General features: G+C 44.2%; 1 protein-coding gene across 1 annotated transcript in view; it reads left to right on the top strand.

Annotated features, from left to right (window-relative positions):
• TSHR (thyroid stimulating hormone receptor) overlaps nt 1–13,311 on the top strand; it is a 57,461-nt gene extending 44,150 nt beyond the window's left edge. Inside the window, exons 10-11 of the mRNA XM_083503925.1 lie at nt 6,319–6,507; nt 8,429–13,311. Coding sequence (XP_083360051.1) covers nt 6,319–6,507; nt 8,429–9,824 — 1,585 coding nt within the window. The 3' untranslated portion in view covers nt 9,825–13,311. The remainder of the gene's footprint in view (nt 1–6,318; nt 6,508–8,428) is intronic.
• Nucleotides 13,312–14,196: the final 885 nt, after the last annotated feature.

The following is a 14,196-nucleotide window of genomic DNA, read 5'->3' as shown; positions in this document are numbered from 1 at the left end:
AACAACCCCACTGAAGAAGATAACAGTGGCTACTCAGCTCTCATTGTGGGCTGCGAAGGGACCCCCATGACCGTTCAAACTTCAAGGCCCCCAAAATATAGGTCCGCTGCTGACCCAATGTTTCCAAAAGAAATGCCTGCATGCGGGGGGGGGTGTACATAATGAAAGCTAAAACGCTAGAAGTTGTACCCGCTCACATTCCACCACCATGAAATCATGGAATTGAAAAGGAATTTCTGAAGTCCCATATTGAATTTTGCTTGACACCTGGCGTCCCTGGAGCCAGCCTTGCAGCCTTTGTAAAAGATACTTGAGAAAGCATCCTTTTTAATATTACATCACCTGGTTTGCTCATCTGATTAATCCTAGCAGGGTTATTCTTTTACTGGCTCTTGTATGAAAGCACCTTAAGAAAAGTGACTTGAGAACTTTGGGTCCATCTGAACCCTGAAGAATCTTGCAGTGGTATTAGTTAAGTAGAATTCTGTTACAGAGCTTCCAAAAGGCACTCCACACTGGATTTAGCGGGATATTAATGTCATATTATCTAGTAGCTTTTAGTATGTTGCCATAATAACATGGAGCATTTACTCCATAGCTGGCTCACACACCAATATAAGTAACGCCTGTAGAGAGGAACTGTGCCATTCAGGTGAGTTACACAGTTGCTTCCCACACTGGCAAGTCCCCAAAAGTGATGGAGATGGCATGAGAAAGAACCTCATCATATACCTGACAGAGGCCACATTCAGTTAAAGCACTGTGATACCACTTCAGACAGTCCATGGCTCCCCACAAGAATTCTTGGAGCTGTAGTTTCCCTCCCAGAGTGCAAGGCTTCTAAGGCACATCTTAAGGCCAAGGCAGGCTGATATGGGAGCAGGTGGTTCTTTATCCAATATCATTTAGGGCTTTTAAGGTCCAAACTTTCACGTGCAACTGAAACAGGAGACAAATGGGTAAGTAGTGAAGGTGGAACGAGATCAGAGTTACACATTCCCCTGTCAGAGGCTGTCTTCTTTCATTTCTTCTTTGGCGATCAGTCATAGCTGAGTAAGATTGTCTTCCATGAACACAGTCTTAGCAGTGAGTCCGTACGTGACTGTGGAGGCCAATTCTGGATCCACACATTCTTCCACCGTGGGGACATAGGTTTCCAGGAGGGATTTGATCATGGTGAGGGTTTGCCAAATGTGCCTTCCTCTTAGCTCGCTCGGCCTGAAGTGAGATGAGCACCGCACCCCATTCTCGCCTTTGACTGGACTTAACCGTCCAGGGGTCCTTTACCTTTGCCAGAGGCAGTATGCCTCTGCATACCAGTTGCTGGAAATCTCAGGTGAGGAGAGTGCTGTTGTGCTTGTCGCATATTCCACGCGGCGTTTTCAGCGAAACACTAAGAGTTCCAGGTTTTTCAGTGCAGTCCTTTTAATGTGAGCTATATACAGGCATTTACAAAAGAAACAGTCCATACAGAGTACTTACAAACGAATACTCTCCACCACAGCACCACTACACTACAGCACAACCACCACACCCCCTGTTAAACAGGCTTTCCTTTTTAAAACAGGTGATAGCCAATTACACTAATCACACTCCTGCTGAGTCACTCTGACCCAGCAGAGTATTGCATCATCCTGTTGAAGCCTGCAGACTTATCCAGTATCCTACGAATCCCAACAGTGCTCAGGTCCTACATTCAAGCTTCCCATAGGTATCTGGTTGGGAACGTGGTGCTGGACCAAATGAGCTATTGGCCTGAACTAGTAGGTTCTTCTTAACTTTCGTACGGATGCCATAGACATTATCAGTCCTTCAGGTGTGACTTCCTCTGTGCAGGGAATAAATATTACCTGTGCTTTGTGCTGTGGCTAGCATATTTTTGATCCTAAATCACTAATTAACCTGGGTATCCAGAGGGCTACAAAAGCCCTGGTTTAGCAAGCACTAATCATAGATGAAGGAAAAGCTTGAGAGCCATATGTTTTCATCATTCTTCACCCAAGTGAAATCAGGGGCGGACTTTGGAAATCTTTCATAATATGGCACCCCTGTGCAAGGCCAAAATTTGGTGCCCCCAAATGGATCTTCTCAGTTTTGTGCCCCTTTGACTCACTGCACTGTGCAGGAGAACCGCCTGCACTGCCCTAAATCCAGGACTGGCGCAATATCATTGTGAAGAGTATGAAAGGACTGGAGGTAAATTGGGTCGTGCCCTATGGTATTACCCATTCTGTGAATGCTCAGAGATCCAAGACAAGAATGTAGTTTCTGTATAGTGGAGCTTTTAGAAACATCTCACAGCAACATCGCAAATAAGTGGTGCTAGACTGCTAACTTACTCAGAGATGTGACCTTTTTGTCTAAGTAACCTGTGGAGAAGTTGAGTCCAATTTCTTCTATGGACACTTGTGTGAAGTGCTGGCAAATTGGAATGACGAGCACCATTCTTGAACTGCATTTGTGGTCATTGCATTATTGGGAGTTGCATACATCTCTTGTGGTGGCTAATGGCTTGGCCTCTGTATTCCCCCACCCTTAGATGCTCTCCATCTTTGTAAGTGATTTTACACCAAGTTGGTTATGGTACTTTAATGCACAATTTTTCAAGACATGTTTTTTCAAGACATACTTTAGTTCATTGGCAAGAAAACCTTTCAGCATTAAATCAAGAAGCACTTTGAAGGAAATTTTATTTTGGTATAATGTTCCTCAGACCACCCCAAAGGTTAGATCCCCACCCCCCGTATAACCAGGTCACAAAAGGGACACAGTGAGCACTGAACGTGGTATACATTTGGACTACCTTTTAAGTCTATTGGTGAGCTATTGATTTTTAACTGTATATCTTTCCCCATGCAAATTGTGTGTGTCTTTATGGGTATTTCAAAAACAAATGAAATAAACTGGTCCATTAAAGCCAACAAACTAAGCCTGATGAGGGGCGGTTGAAGGAGTTGGGTATGTTTAATATGGGAAAGAGGAGTCTGAGAATAGATACGATAGCCCTCTTCAAATATCTAAAGGGTTCTTATGTGGAAGATGGTGCAAGCTCACTTCCTTCTGTCCCAGAGGGATTTTCCCAAATAAATGGCTTCAAGTTACAAGGAAGGAGATTCCAACTAAACATCCGGAATGACTTTCTGACAGTAAGAGCTGTTTGTCAGCGGAATGGACTTCCTTCATTGGACGTTTTTAAGCAGAAGTTGGGTGGCCATCTGTCATGGATGCTTTAGTTCAGAGTCCTGCATTGCAGGGGACTGGACTAGAGGACTCTTGGGATACCGTCCAACTCTGCAGTTCTATGATTCTATAAAACTGGAATTCTACTGAGCAAAGCGTTGAAAGTGCTTCATGTACAATGCTGCAGAAAGAGAAAAGAGGGGATGAGTTAATAAATTACTGACGGTAAATTTGCTTTTTATATCAACTGTATTACTTTTATTGTTGTTAGCTGCTCTGAGCCCAGCTTCGGCTGGGGAGGGCGGAATATAAATAAAAAATTATTATTATTATTATTATTATTATTATTATTGAGTCCAGGTTTAAAAAAAAAACTTTCAGTGAAAACTTTGACAAATATTTCTTCTCTATCCCCCCTCACCCACACCCAAGTAGCATTTTTCTAATTAGCACACTGAGGTAAGAGATCCAATGGTCGTTTTTGTTGCTAGGAGAACATATAATGCTTACTTATACTAAGGGAAAGGGAAAGGACCCCTGGACAGTTAAGCTCAGTCAAAAGGGACTCTGGGGTTGCGGCGCTCATCTCACTTTCAGGCCGAGGGAGCCAGCGTTTGTCCACAGACAGCTTCTGGATCATGCAACCAGCATGACTAAACCACTTCTGGCGCAACAGGACACAGTGATGGAAGCCAGAGTAGAAGCCGTTTACCTTCCCACTCCAGCGGTACCTATTTATCTACTTGCACTGGTATGCTTTCGAACTGCTCGGTTGACAGGAGCTGGGACAGAGCGATGGGAGTTCACCCCGTTGCAGGGATTCAAACCGCCAACCTTCTGATCAGCAAGCAGTGCCACCCACGTCCCCTTACTTATACTAAGCCCTTTTAGCTCAGTATTGTATACACTAACTGGCAGCAGCTTTCCAGGATTTCAGACCAGAATTCTCTCCCAGCCCTACTTGGAGATGGCCGGGATTTGAACCTGGGACTTTCTGCATGCAAAGCAGATGCACTTCCCTGAGCCATGACCCCTCCTCAAGAATGCTTAGATTTCAAGACTCAGGCAGACATCAGAGGGGAAATTATATTGGGTAGCAACAGGGATACGGACTGTGATAATTACATTAAATTCACAAAGCAGTGTGAATTTGGCCTTCATAAGCTAACCAGCACCTGCAATGAGTTAAAATAAAACCCTTTCTGTTGACACAAGTCCCAAATACAGGAGTTGAACTTAACGATGCTGCAATTCTGTAGCTTTAGCTTAGAGTCTCCCCTTGAAAGTCCTTTGTTCAAGAATGACCATTTTATGGTCAGCAACAGAGTGGGAAATTCTCTTTCAGACTGGGATCCTGAGGCAAATGCTTGACCAATGTGAGAGGCAGCTACTGACAGTTTGAATGAATGAAGGCCCCATCTGCACAATACATTTAAAAGAGTATCATCCCAAATTAAACCAGTCATGACTTCCCCTCCAAGAATCTGGGAGACCATAGTTCTTTAAAAGTGCTGAGAGTTGCTGGGAGACTGTGGGTTAAACCACAGAGCCTAGGACTTGCCGATCAGAAGGTCGGTGGTTCGAATCCCCGCGACGGGGTGAGCTCCCGTTGCTTGGTCCCTGCTCCTGCCAACCTAGCAGTTCGAAATCACGTCAAAGTGCAAGTAGATAAATAGGTACCACTCCAGCAGGAAGGTAAATGGCATTTCTGTGTGCTGCTCTGGTTTGCCAGAAGCAGCTTAGTCATGCTGGCCACATGACCCGGAAGCTGTATGCCGGCTCCCTCTGCCAATAAAGCGAGATGAGCACCGCAACCCCAGAGTCGGCCATGACTGGACCTAATGGTCAGGGGTCCCTTTACCTTATATTTTCCAGAGTAGTTTCACAGTCAAACCCTCTTCCCTGGAAACTCTGGGAATTGTAGCTCTCGAGGGAGAGAAGGGGCCTACTGATAATTCTCAGCACCCTTAACAAGCCATAGTTCCCAGGATGTCTATGGGGAAGCCATGCCTAAAGTTGTTTGATGCTGCTTTAAATATCTAGTGTAGATGGAGCCAGAGAGAGAGGTGAACATTGGGGACAGTCATTAGGAGTTTTGCAGCACATTGTCATCAATATGTTGATGGTATTATAAGAATTCTAAGGTCTCAAATATAAATTAAATGTTCATAAATGTACAAGGTAAACACATACATAAGTATACAAACCATGGTCTGAAATAGTAGAGGAGAGCAATCCTGAAGCCATTTTGACTCTCCCAAATAAACCTCAGATATTTCTCTCCAAGGAGAGAGGAAATGGGAAAACCTCCCCATTGTCTTCTTTGCTCTCAAATCCTGTTTTAAGGGCTTATTTGTGTATGAATAGGGTGAGCCTGTAACCTGGAATCAGGAACTAAAGTATTAACCACCACAAAAGAATGGCCAGGCTGCCCAGGTAATGCAATCAGTGACCATTATCAGGTATCCTGGCAGACAGGCTTTCTGCTGCAGACCACCTCCTGTGATGTATGTATGATGTTTTAGTGGGGTGGTCTTGGGCTGCAGGGTGGGCAATTTCAAAAGTCTATATAATGTGCACCATTGTTCAGGGTTCCCCTCCCACCTGCATGTGGTGAGTGGGGACCCTGTTGCAACAGTTTAATAAAAATCAGGCTTACTAGCCGCTTTGCCTCTCAGTATACCCTGGTTGGCCTCTGTTACTTTCTCCTACCAGTAGGAAACCCACTTAAGGACTCTATATGGGCTCTTGGATACCCCATAAGGGAAAGGGAGCAGTTTTTTATTATAACAGTTGCACATAAATCTATTTGTCTCTAATATCTGAATCAGGAGAGGATGTGCAAGCCCTGGATGAGGGCCTGAATGCAGTGGCGGACTGGATGAGGGCCAATAAACTGAGTCTGAATGGTGGGAAGATGGAGGTTTTATGGGTAGGTGGTGGACCCCGTCCGGAAAATAGAACAATTGCTTGTTTTGGATGGAGTTGCATTCCCACTCAAAGATCCGGTACATAGATCAGGTGCCCTCTGTGTTTCATTTTGACTGTGGATTTTTCTGCCATCCATGAGTTATGAAGCACGTAAAGAAAATATGATCTAATATATTACCCCTCATTTTTCTCTATGCATATCCTCAGCGATGTCTCCCAGACAGGTATCACCACTCTTCCAGCAAGAGGACTGGAAAACCTTAAAGAACTGATGGCTAAAAATACCTGGGCCCTAAAGAAATTCCCCCCTATACAGACTTTTCCTTATCTTGCTAATGCTGAGCTGTCATACCAAAGTCACTGCTGTGCTTTCAAGAACTGGAAGAAAGCCAAGGGGTAAGTCTTAACAATTTAAATTAAATTCTAAAACCATCTGGGGCCACGGTGTCTCCTTTCTCATGAACATGCCCAGCAACTGAGATAATTTTCCAAGGTCCTCTTCAGCTGTGCCCCACTTTCATAAGGCAGGTGACTTCTAGAGAAAGGGCCTTTTCTGGGGTGGCACCCAAACTCTGGAATTCCTTCTCCAAAGGACTTTGCACTCTGCTGATCATCATTTAGGTGCCAGGCCAAATCCATTCTATTCACCCTAGCTTTTAATTATTATTAATACTATTATTAATTAAATTTCTATACTGCCCTTCATCCAAAGATCACAGGGCAGTTTACAATATAAAAACACAAAAATTACATACTGTAATAACAAACAAAAACAATAACCCTCTCACACACAGTTTAAAAGGTCAAAGATCAGAGGTGTCTAAGCTTTTTTCAAAGAGGGCCAGATTTGATGAAGTGAACATGTGTGAGGGCCGACCAAAGAGTTATTGAGCTTTTTTTAGGATTGAAGATGCTGAGCTTTTTTAAGGATTTTACTGCCACGGGCGCCAGATTGGGCCCCTGAAATGGACTTTGGACATGGACTTGGGAGAAGAGGAGTATTTTTGCCTGGCACCGAAAGATATGTAATGAAGGCACCAGGTGAGTCTCCCTGAGGAGAGGCGATTCCGCAAGTGGGGAGCCACCACAGAAAAACCACCAGTATTCTTTTATTGCTTTTGTTTTGTTTTGTTTTGTTGTGTTTTATCCTGAATTCTGGCTCTAGTTCAAAATTATTAGAATTAGGATTTCCATCCATGCATCCACCCACTGATTTGTAATGTCTAATATAAGCAGCCTTGTAGACTTCTCATTGTAGGAAGGCACTGTGGAAATTCCTTTTAATAAACGTAAATGAATAATAGAATAGCACCATTGCAGGGCAATTAAATAATACATAATAGCATGTTTAATGTGAAATGCTATTCAATTATGTATGTGTCATATTTAGAGAAGGTCTCAGGTAATAGTTTGGGTCCAAAATCCCTTGAATAATATATTTCTTATGCCTAGATTACAATGAATAGCTTCCCATCGCCTCAGTTGCTGGGCTCAACATGAACTAAATACCTTAGTGGTAATGTATTGCCAAGAATGTTGTTTTTGTTTCAATCGTTACAAATTTTGGATAAAATGGACTGTTTCAAGAAGTGGCAGAGAGACATTTCCAAATTTGTCTGGCAGGGCAAGAAACCCAGAATAAAATTTAAAATACTAACCGATGCAAAAGAAAGAGGGGGATTTGCCCTGCCAGACCTTAAACTCTATTATGAATCAGCAGCTTTCTGCTGGTTGAAGGACTGGCTGCTTCTTGAGAACACAGACATTTTGGATTTAGAAGGTTTCAACAATGTTTTTGGGTGGCATGCATATTTGTGGTATGACAAGGTTAAAGCACATAAGGCTTTCAAAAACCATATTGTCAGAAAAGCACTGTTCAATGTCTGGATACGATATAAAGACTTACTTGAAAATAAAACCCCAAGGTGGTTGTCACCAATGGAGGCAAAAGCTCAAAAAAGGCTCAATATGGAGGCCAAGTGGCCAAAATATTGGGAGATTCTAGAGCAAGAAGGAGACAAATTGAAATTGCAGAGTTTTGAGAAATTGAAAGACAGAGTGCGAGATTGGCTTCATTATTATCAAATAAGAGAGGTATACAATTTAGACAAAAAAAATGGCTTCCAGGTGGAAAAATCAAAGTTGGAAACAGAATTGCTAGATCCCAATACTAAGATACTTTCAAGAATGTATAACTTGCTGTTAAAATGGAATACTCAGGATGAAACGGTTAAATCTGCCATGATTAAATGGGCACATTATTTTTTTAAAAAATAAATACCTTAGTGGTAATTCTTCTTTTCCTCTGTCCTTTTAGACTGCTGGAGTCACTGTTCTGCAACCACACTAATACTCACAACATCCGCAAGAGAAGATCTGCCACTGCCTTCAGGGGCCCCTTTTACCAAGACTACGCAGAAGATTATTCAGACCTCACCGAAGCCGTGTATGACGAGAACTCCAAATTCAGTAGAGATGTTCGTGGGAATTCTCATTACTTTGTCTTTCTTGAAGAGCACGACAACAAAGAGGTTGGGTTTGGCCAGGAGCTCAAGAACCCTCAAGAGGAGAGCATGCCAACATTTGACAGCCATTATGACTACATTATCTGTGCGGGCACAGACGACATCAGCTGCACGCCAGGACCTGACGAGTTCAACCCTTGCGAAGACATCATGGGCTACAAGTTTCTGAGGGTCGTGGTGTGGTTTGTGAACCTGCTAGCCATTGTGGGCAATGTTTTTGTCCTCTTCATTCTCCTCACCAGCCATTACAAGTTGACCGTCCCACGATTCCTGATGTGCAACTTGGCCTTTGCTGATTTCTGTATGGGATTATACCTTCTCCTGATCGCTTCGGTGGATCTTTACACTCGATCAGAATACTACAACCATGCTATTGACTGGCAGACTGGGCCCGGCTGCAGCACAGCGGGCTTCTTCACTGTCTTTGCTAGTGAGTTGTCTGTCTTCACCTTGACCGCAATCACCCTGGAACGCTGGTATGCCATCACCTTTGCGATGCGCTTGGACAAGAAAATCCGCCTCTTGCATGCTTCTGTTATCATGTTGGGCGGCTGGCTGGTGTGTTTCCTTCTTGCCCTTTTACCACTGGTTGGAGTCAGCAGCTACGGCAAAGTCAGTATCTGCCTTCCCATGGATACCGAAACACCCTTGGGTCAAGCCTACGTCATCATTGTTTTGATGCTGAACATCATTGCTTTCATCGTCATTTGTGCCTGCTACATAAAGATCTACATCACTGTACGGAATCCCCAGTACAAATCCGGAGACAAAGACACCATCATTGCCAAAAGGATGGCCGTGCTGATTTTTACTGACTTCTTATGTGTGGCACCAATCTCATTCTATGCTTTATCTGCTATTATGAACAAACCTCTAATAACAGTCAGCAACTCGAAAATCCTGCTGGTCCTGTTCTATCCTCTGAACTCTTGTGCCAACCCGTTCCTGTATGCTATCTTTACCAAAGCTTTCCGAAGGGATGTCTTCATCTTGCTCAGCAAGTTTGGATTATGCGAGCACCAGGCTCAAGTCTACAGGGGTCAAACAGTCTCCCCCAAGAACAGCAGCGGCTCTTGCAGCCAGAAGGGCAACAGGGGGATGGGCCAGAATCTCACAAACCTCCCTCATGGCTCACCTGAAGACTACCATCCTGCAATACTGCTGCAGTCTCGGGGAACCCTTGCTTAATCTGGATCGCCTAATTGTCAGATCAGTAATAGTAAATCTCTTAACCCTGCGCTACGGTCGGTACCATTTACTGTCCAATTATGCAGCTGCTTGACTGCTGTAAAATAATAATAATTTATTTATATCCCATTCTTCTACCTAAAGTACCCAGAGGGGCATGCAACATTTTCATTAAAAAACGTATAATCAATAAGAATGCACGTGCCATTTCTAACAGCAGTAACAAGTTAAAAGCAGCACTTAAAACAAAATGCAAACCTAGCAGCAGCAAGAGCAAAATATGTTACACATCAAAACGAGAGACAATAAGATTAGGGGTCACAGTAAAATTAGGAGTTAAAACCCCATTTAAATTAATACCTTTCATGCTTGGCAGACAATACACAGAAAGGGAACCCAATGGATTTTGATTAGGAGGGCAATCCAGAGTGGACACACTCTCACAGAGAAGGGCTTGTCTCTTGTGCTCACTCCTAGGAACATAGGAAGCTGCCTTGTACTGAATCAGATTATTGGTCCATCTAGCCCATGGGTAGGCAAACTAAGGCCTGGGGGCTGGAACCCAATAGCCTTCTAAATCCGGCTCGTGGACGGTCTGGGAAGCAGCATGTTTTTACATGAGTAGAATGTGTCCTTTTATTTAAAATGCAGCTCTGGGTTATTTGTGGGGCATAGGAATTCGTTCATTTCCCCCCCTTCAAAATATAGTCCAGCCCCCCACAAGGTCTGAGGGACAGTGGACCGGCCCCCTGCTGAAAAAGTTTGCTGACCCCTGATCTAGCCCAATATTGTCATCACTAACTGGCAGCATCTCTCCAGAGTGCAAGACAGGGTTCCATGCCAGGGACTGAACTGGGACTTTGTGCAAGCAAAGCATGTGCTCTAGCCCTGAGCTATATTCCTAAAATAGCACCAGGGCCCTTGAAACTGATCTTTATTCCTAGACAAGCCCATAGGGGAGCAGGTGATCCTTAAACTAAGCCAGTCTTAAACCATTTATGTCTTCAAGGACTAAAACCAATGCTTCGAATTGAGCCTGGAGGGACATAGACAACCAACGGAGCTGCCCTAAGACAGGTGTTCTATTTGCTGGCCTGCAAGCACCAGAACAAAACATCTGGCTGCTACATTCTGGGACCAATTGAAGCTTCTGAACCACCATCAAATGCAGCCCCACATAGAGTTCATTGTAATCCTTGGCTCTTCTGGCAGAAAGGGCACTTAAACTATCAAGCACCTGTAGCATAAATGACTGAAGCCAAATCCGCCTTCTCCAGATAAGATTGCTTATCCGGTGAAGCTGACAAAAGGCACTGCAAGAAACTGCTTCCACCTGAGCATCCAGGGAAATCAATGAATCAAGCAGTACCCCCAAAGCTTGTTCCTTCAAGGGAAGTCCAGCCCCACCTAAGACAGAATGAACAACTTCACCTAGATCACCAGTGTCCACAACTAATAGTTGCCTCCATCTTGTCTAGATTAAGTTACATCCTTTTAACTCCTTCTTCTGTACACACTCATGAACTGCCCGGTTTATCACTTCTGCTGCTTCCCTGGAACTGGTAAATGGGGAATGAGCTGGATGTCATCTGCATACTGATGGCAACTCAGAGGCCTGAGTCTTCAGATGTCCTTACCCAGTAGTTTCATGTAAATATTAAAAAACACAGGAGACAGGATGGAACCTTGCCGTTGTCCGCAGGCCAAAGCCCATCAGCTTAGAACAGCAGTCTCAGTCTCCCAGCATTAACTTTTGGGTTCAGCCTTCCAGGCAGGAACAGGACCACTGAGGAGAGCAGTACCACATAAGCCCGTCCCAAACAGATGGCCCAGAAGAATCCCGTGATAGACAATATCAAAAGTGGCTGAGATATCCAGGAGAAACAGCAACATAGCACTCTCTGTGTCCATCTCCTGGTGCAGCTCATCCACAAGTACAGCAGTGGGGAAATTCTGGGCCTGGCAGCCCAGATCTTTATCTGTCCCCACCCCTGTAGGTCAACTTTGACAGGTGGGTGGCACATCCCACCTGCCAATCACCTGGAAACATTACGATGTCAAAGGCTTAACAGATGGTTTGTCCTGCACATCTGTCAAAGTCCCTTTCCCAAGCACCCGATAGCTGGCTGGGTTTTTAGGCGTGTGGGAGCCAAAGTAAAGGGGCTTTGCAAGCAGAGGCTAGCAGAGCTGCTTTCTGCAGGGATCGGCTGCACAATAGATTCCCCCACAGAGAACTCGGACACCCAGCCAATGCAGTTTTGTCTCTACCTGCCCCACACTTGATGTCACATGTGATGCCCAGCATGGGGCAGGGACTGTGGACAGCATCATGGGTCAAATTTGGGATGCAGACTGAAGGATCCGCACCCCTGCACTGTGGCTACCAAGTTGGATTTCATTCCAAAACCAGGTCTAAAACCAGACTGGGATGGATCCATATAATCTGTTTCTTTCAGAAAACCCTGGAGCTGAGATACAACCATGTGCATTAATACCTTAGAGAACGGTATGGAAAACTGCAGGTAGTGTGATCCTCATAAATATTGCCAGGCTCAAGAGTGGATTTCTTTAGTAAGGGTCCCACCACAGCCACCTTCATCACCTCTCTCTCTCTCTGAGGAATGCATTCACTACACAGATTAAACATGATCCATGTGCTTATGCCCTTGCTGCACACTAAGGCATGGACATTGGTGTGTATGTGTATATGTGTGTGTGTAGTCCTTTGCATCCAACATCTGCCTATGACTATGCTGCAGAGAGCTACAAGAACAGAAGCAAACTACTCACACAAGCAGCCATCCCTTCACTCTTGCTGTGTGACCTAGATCACATTTCTGCTTCCTCACCCCTTCCTTCTGATCATCCATGTCACAGGGCTAAAGATTTTCTTGTAAATACAAAGTAGAACCTGCACAGGAAAGGCTACTTGCACATTTTAAAATCTGGTGTAAGGTTTGAAACTTATTTAAAAACAAAATCAAATACGAAGATTTATAATGGAAATAGTCCAAACATGGAATGGAATATGCCTGTCAATTTATTTAAAGAATGCCATCGAGTTAAAATCAACCAATTAAGAGGTGTCAGGGCTTTCTGGCCTGCCTTACATTACTGATGAAGTTGTACAAGAATTAGCACCTAAATAGAGTCACCATGAGGACATATTGGGATGCTACTGCTCAGTACATGTGATGGTCCAAGCGAATGATGCTCTAGGAAGTAAGCATAGCTACATAGAAGAGAAGAAGAAGAGTTTGGATTTGATATCCCGCTTTATCACTACCCGAAGGAGTCTCAAAGCGGCTAACATTCTCCTTTCCCTTCCTCCCCCACAATAAACACTCTGTGAGGTGAGTGGGGCTGAGAGACTTCAGAGAAGTGTGACTAGCCCAAGGTCACCCAGCAGCTGCATGTGGAGGAGCGGAGACGCGAACCCGGTTCCCCAGATTACGAGTCTACCACTCTTAACCACTACACCACACTGGCTCTCATAGGAAGTTTTCTTCAGCCTCCAGAGAACATATACTCTGCATTTGCTATCATCCAATCAAAGGAGGCAACAGGTAGCACAAAAGACAGTCCTACCCCAAAAACCCAAGCTCTAGTGGCAGCCCTGAAAACTCTTCAATAAAAGTTCCACCATCTTGAATTAGAGAGGTCACAGGCTGACGGTGACCTAAACTGCCTGTCCAGAGAAGCTGCCCAGTATAAAAAGGCTTTTCAGCATGACTCAAATGAGAAGGATGTAACTTACTAGGAAACGATGCAAGAAATGAAAATTGTAAGCATGCGGTTAGGGGCAGCACAGTCTTGCTACTGTTTGCTGGAGGAGCAACTTGATTACATGAGAAAAATGACAGTCAATGCAGAGTTGGAAAAGAAACTGGTTCTAGAACAGCAGACCCAGATTCTGAAGGAAAAAGGCCAGAATCAGTGCAAAAAATGGACAAGCTTGAAATTCTAGAAAAAGAATGCTGGAGACTTACTAGCACTCAGAAGACTGCACAAGTAAGTAAATACAAGAAGATCAGTAGTTGGATTTCCTAATAACATTTAACATTTGCAAGTCTGAAGTGAAGTGAAGCTCCAGTTGTGGATCTTGATGCTCTAATGGCAAAGGGACATAGCAGCAGAAGTGAGTGCTGCTGTTACCTATACATGTATGCCTCTTGTCCCTGATGCCTTCTCCATATTCCTTAGCTCCACTGAAGACACTGTGTACTTTCAATCAAGGAGTAGCAAGTCTGTTCAATCTGGCTCATCTCCATGCCAAGGCAAAAGTGTGGCGGGTCCTTATCCGAGAGATGTTGTTTGCGGATGATGCAACCTTCACAGCCCACTCTGAGGAAGCTCTACAGAAATTCATCAA

The sequence above is a fragment of the Podarcis liolepis genome (assembly GCF_965112155.1).
Source record: "Podarcis liolepis genome assembly, chromosome: 1".
Classification (NCBI taxonomy): Eukaryota; Metazoa; Chordata; class Lepidosauria; order Squamata; family Lacertidae; genus Podarcis; species Podarcis liolepis.
This window is presented reverse-complemented; position numbering and strand designations above follow the sequence as displayed.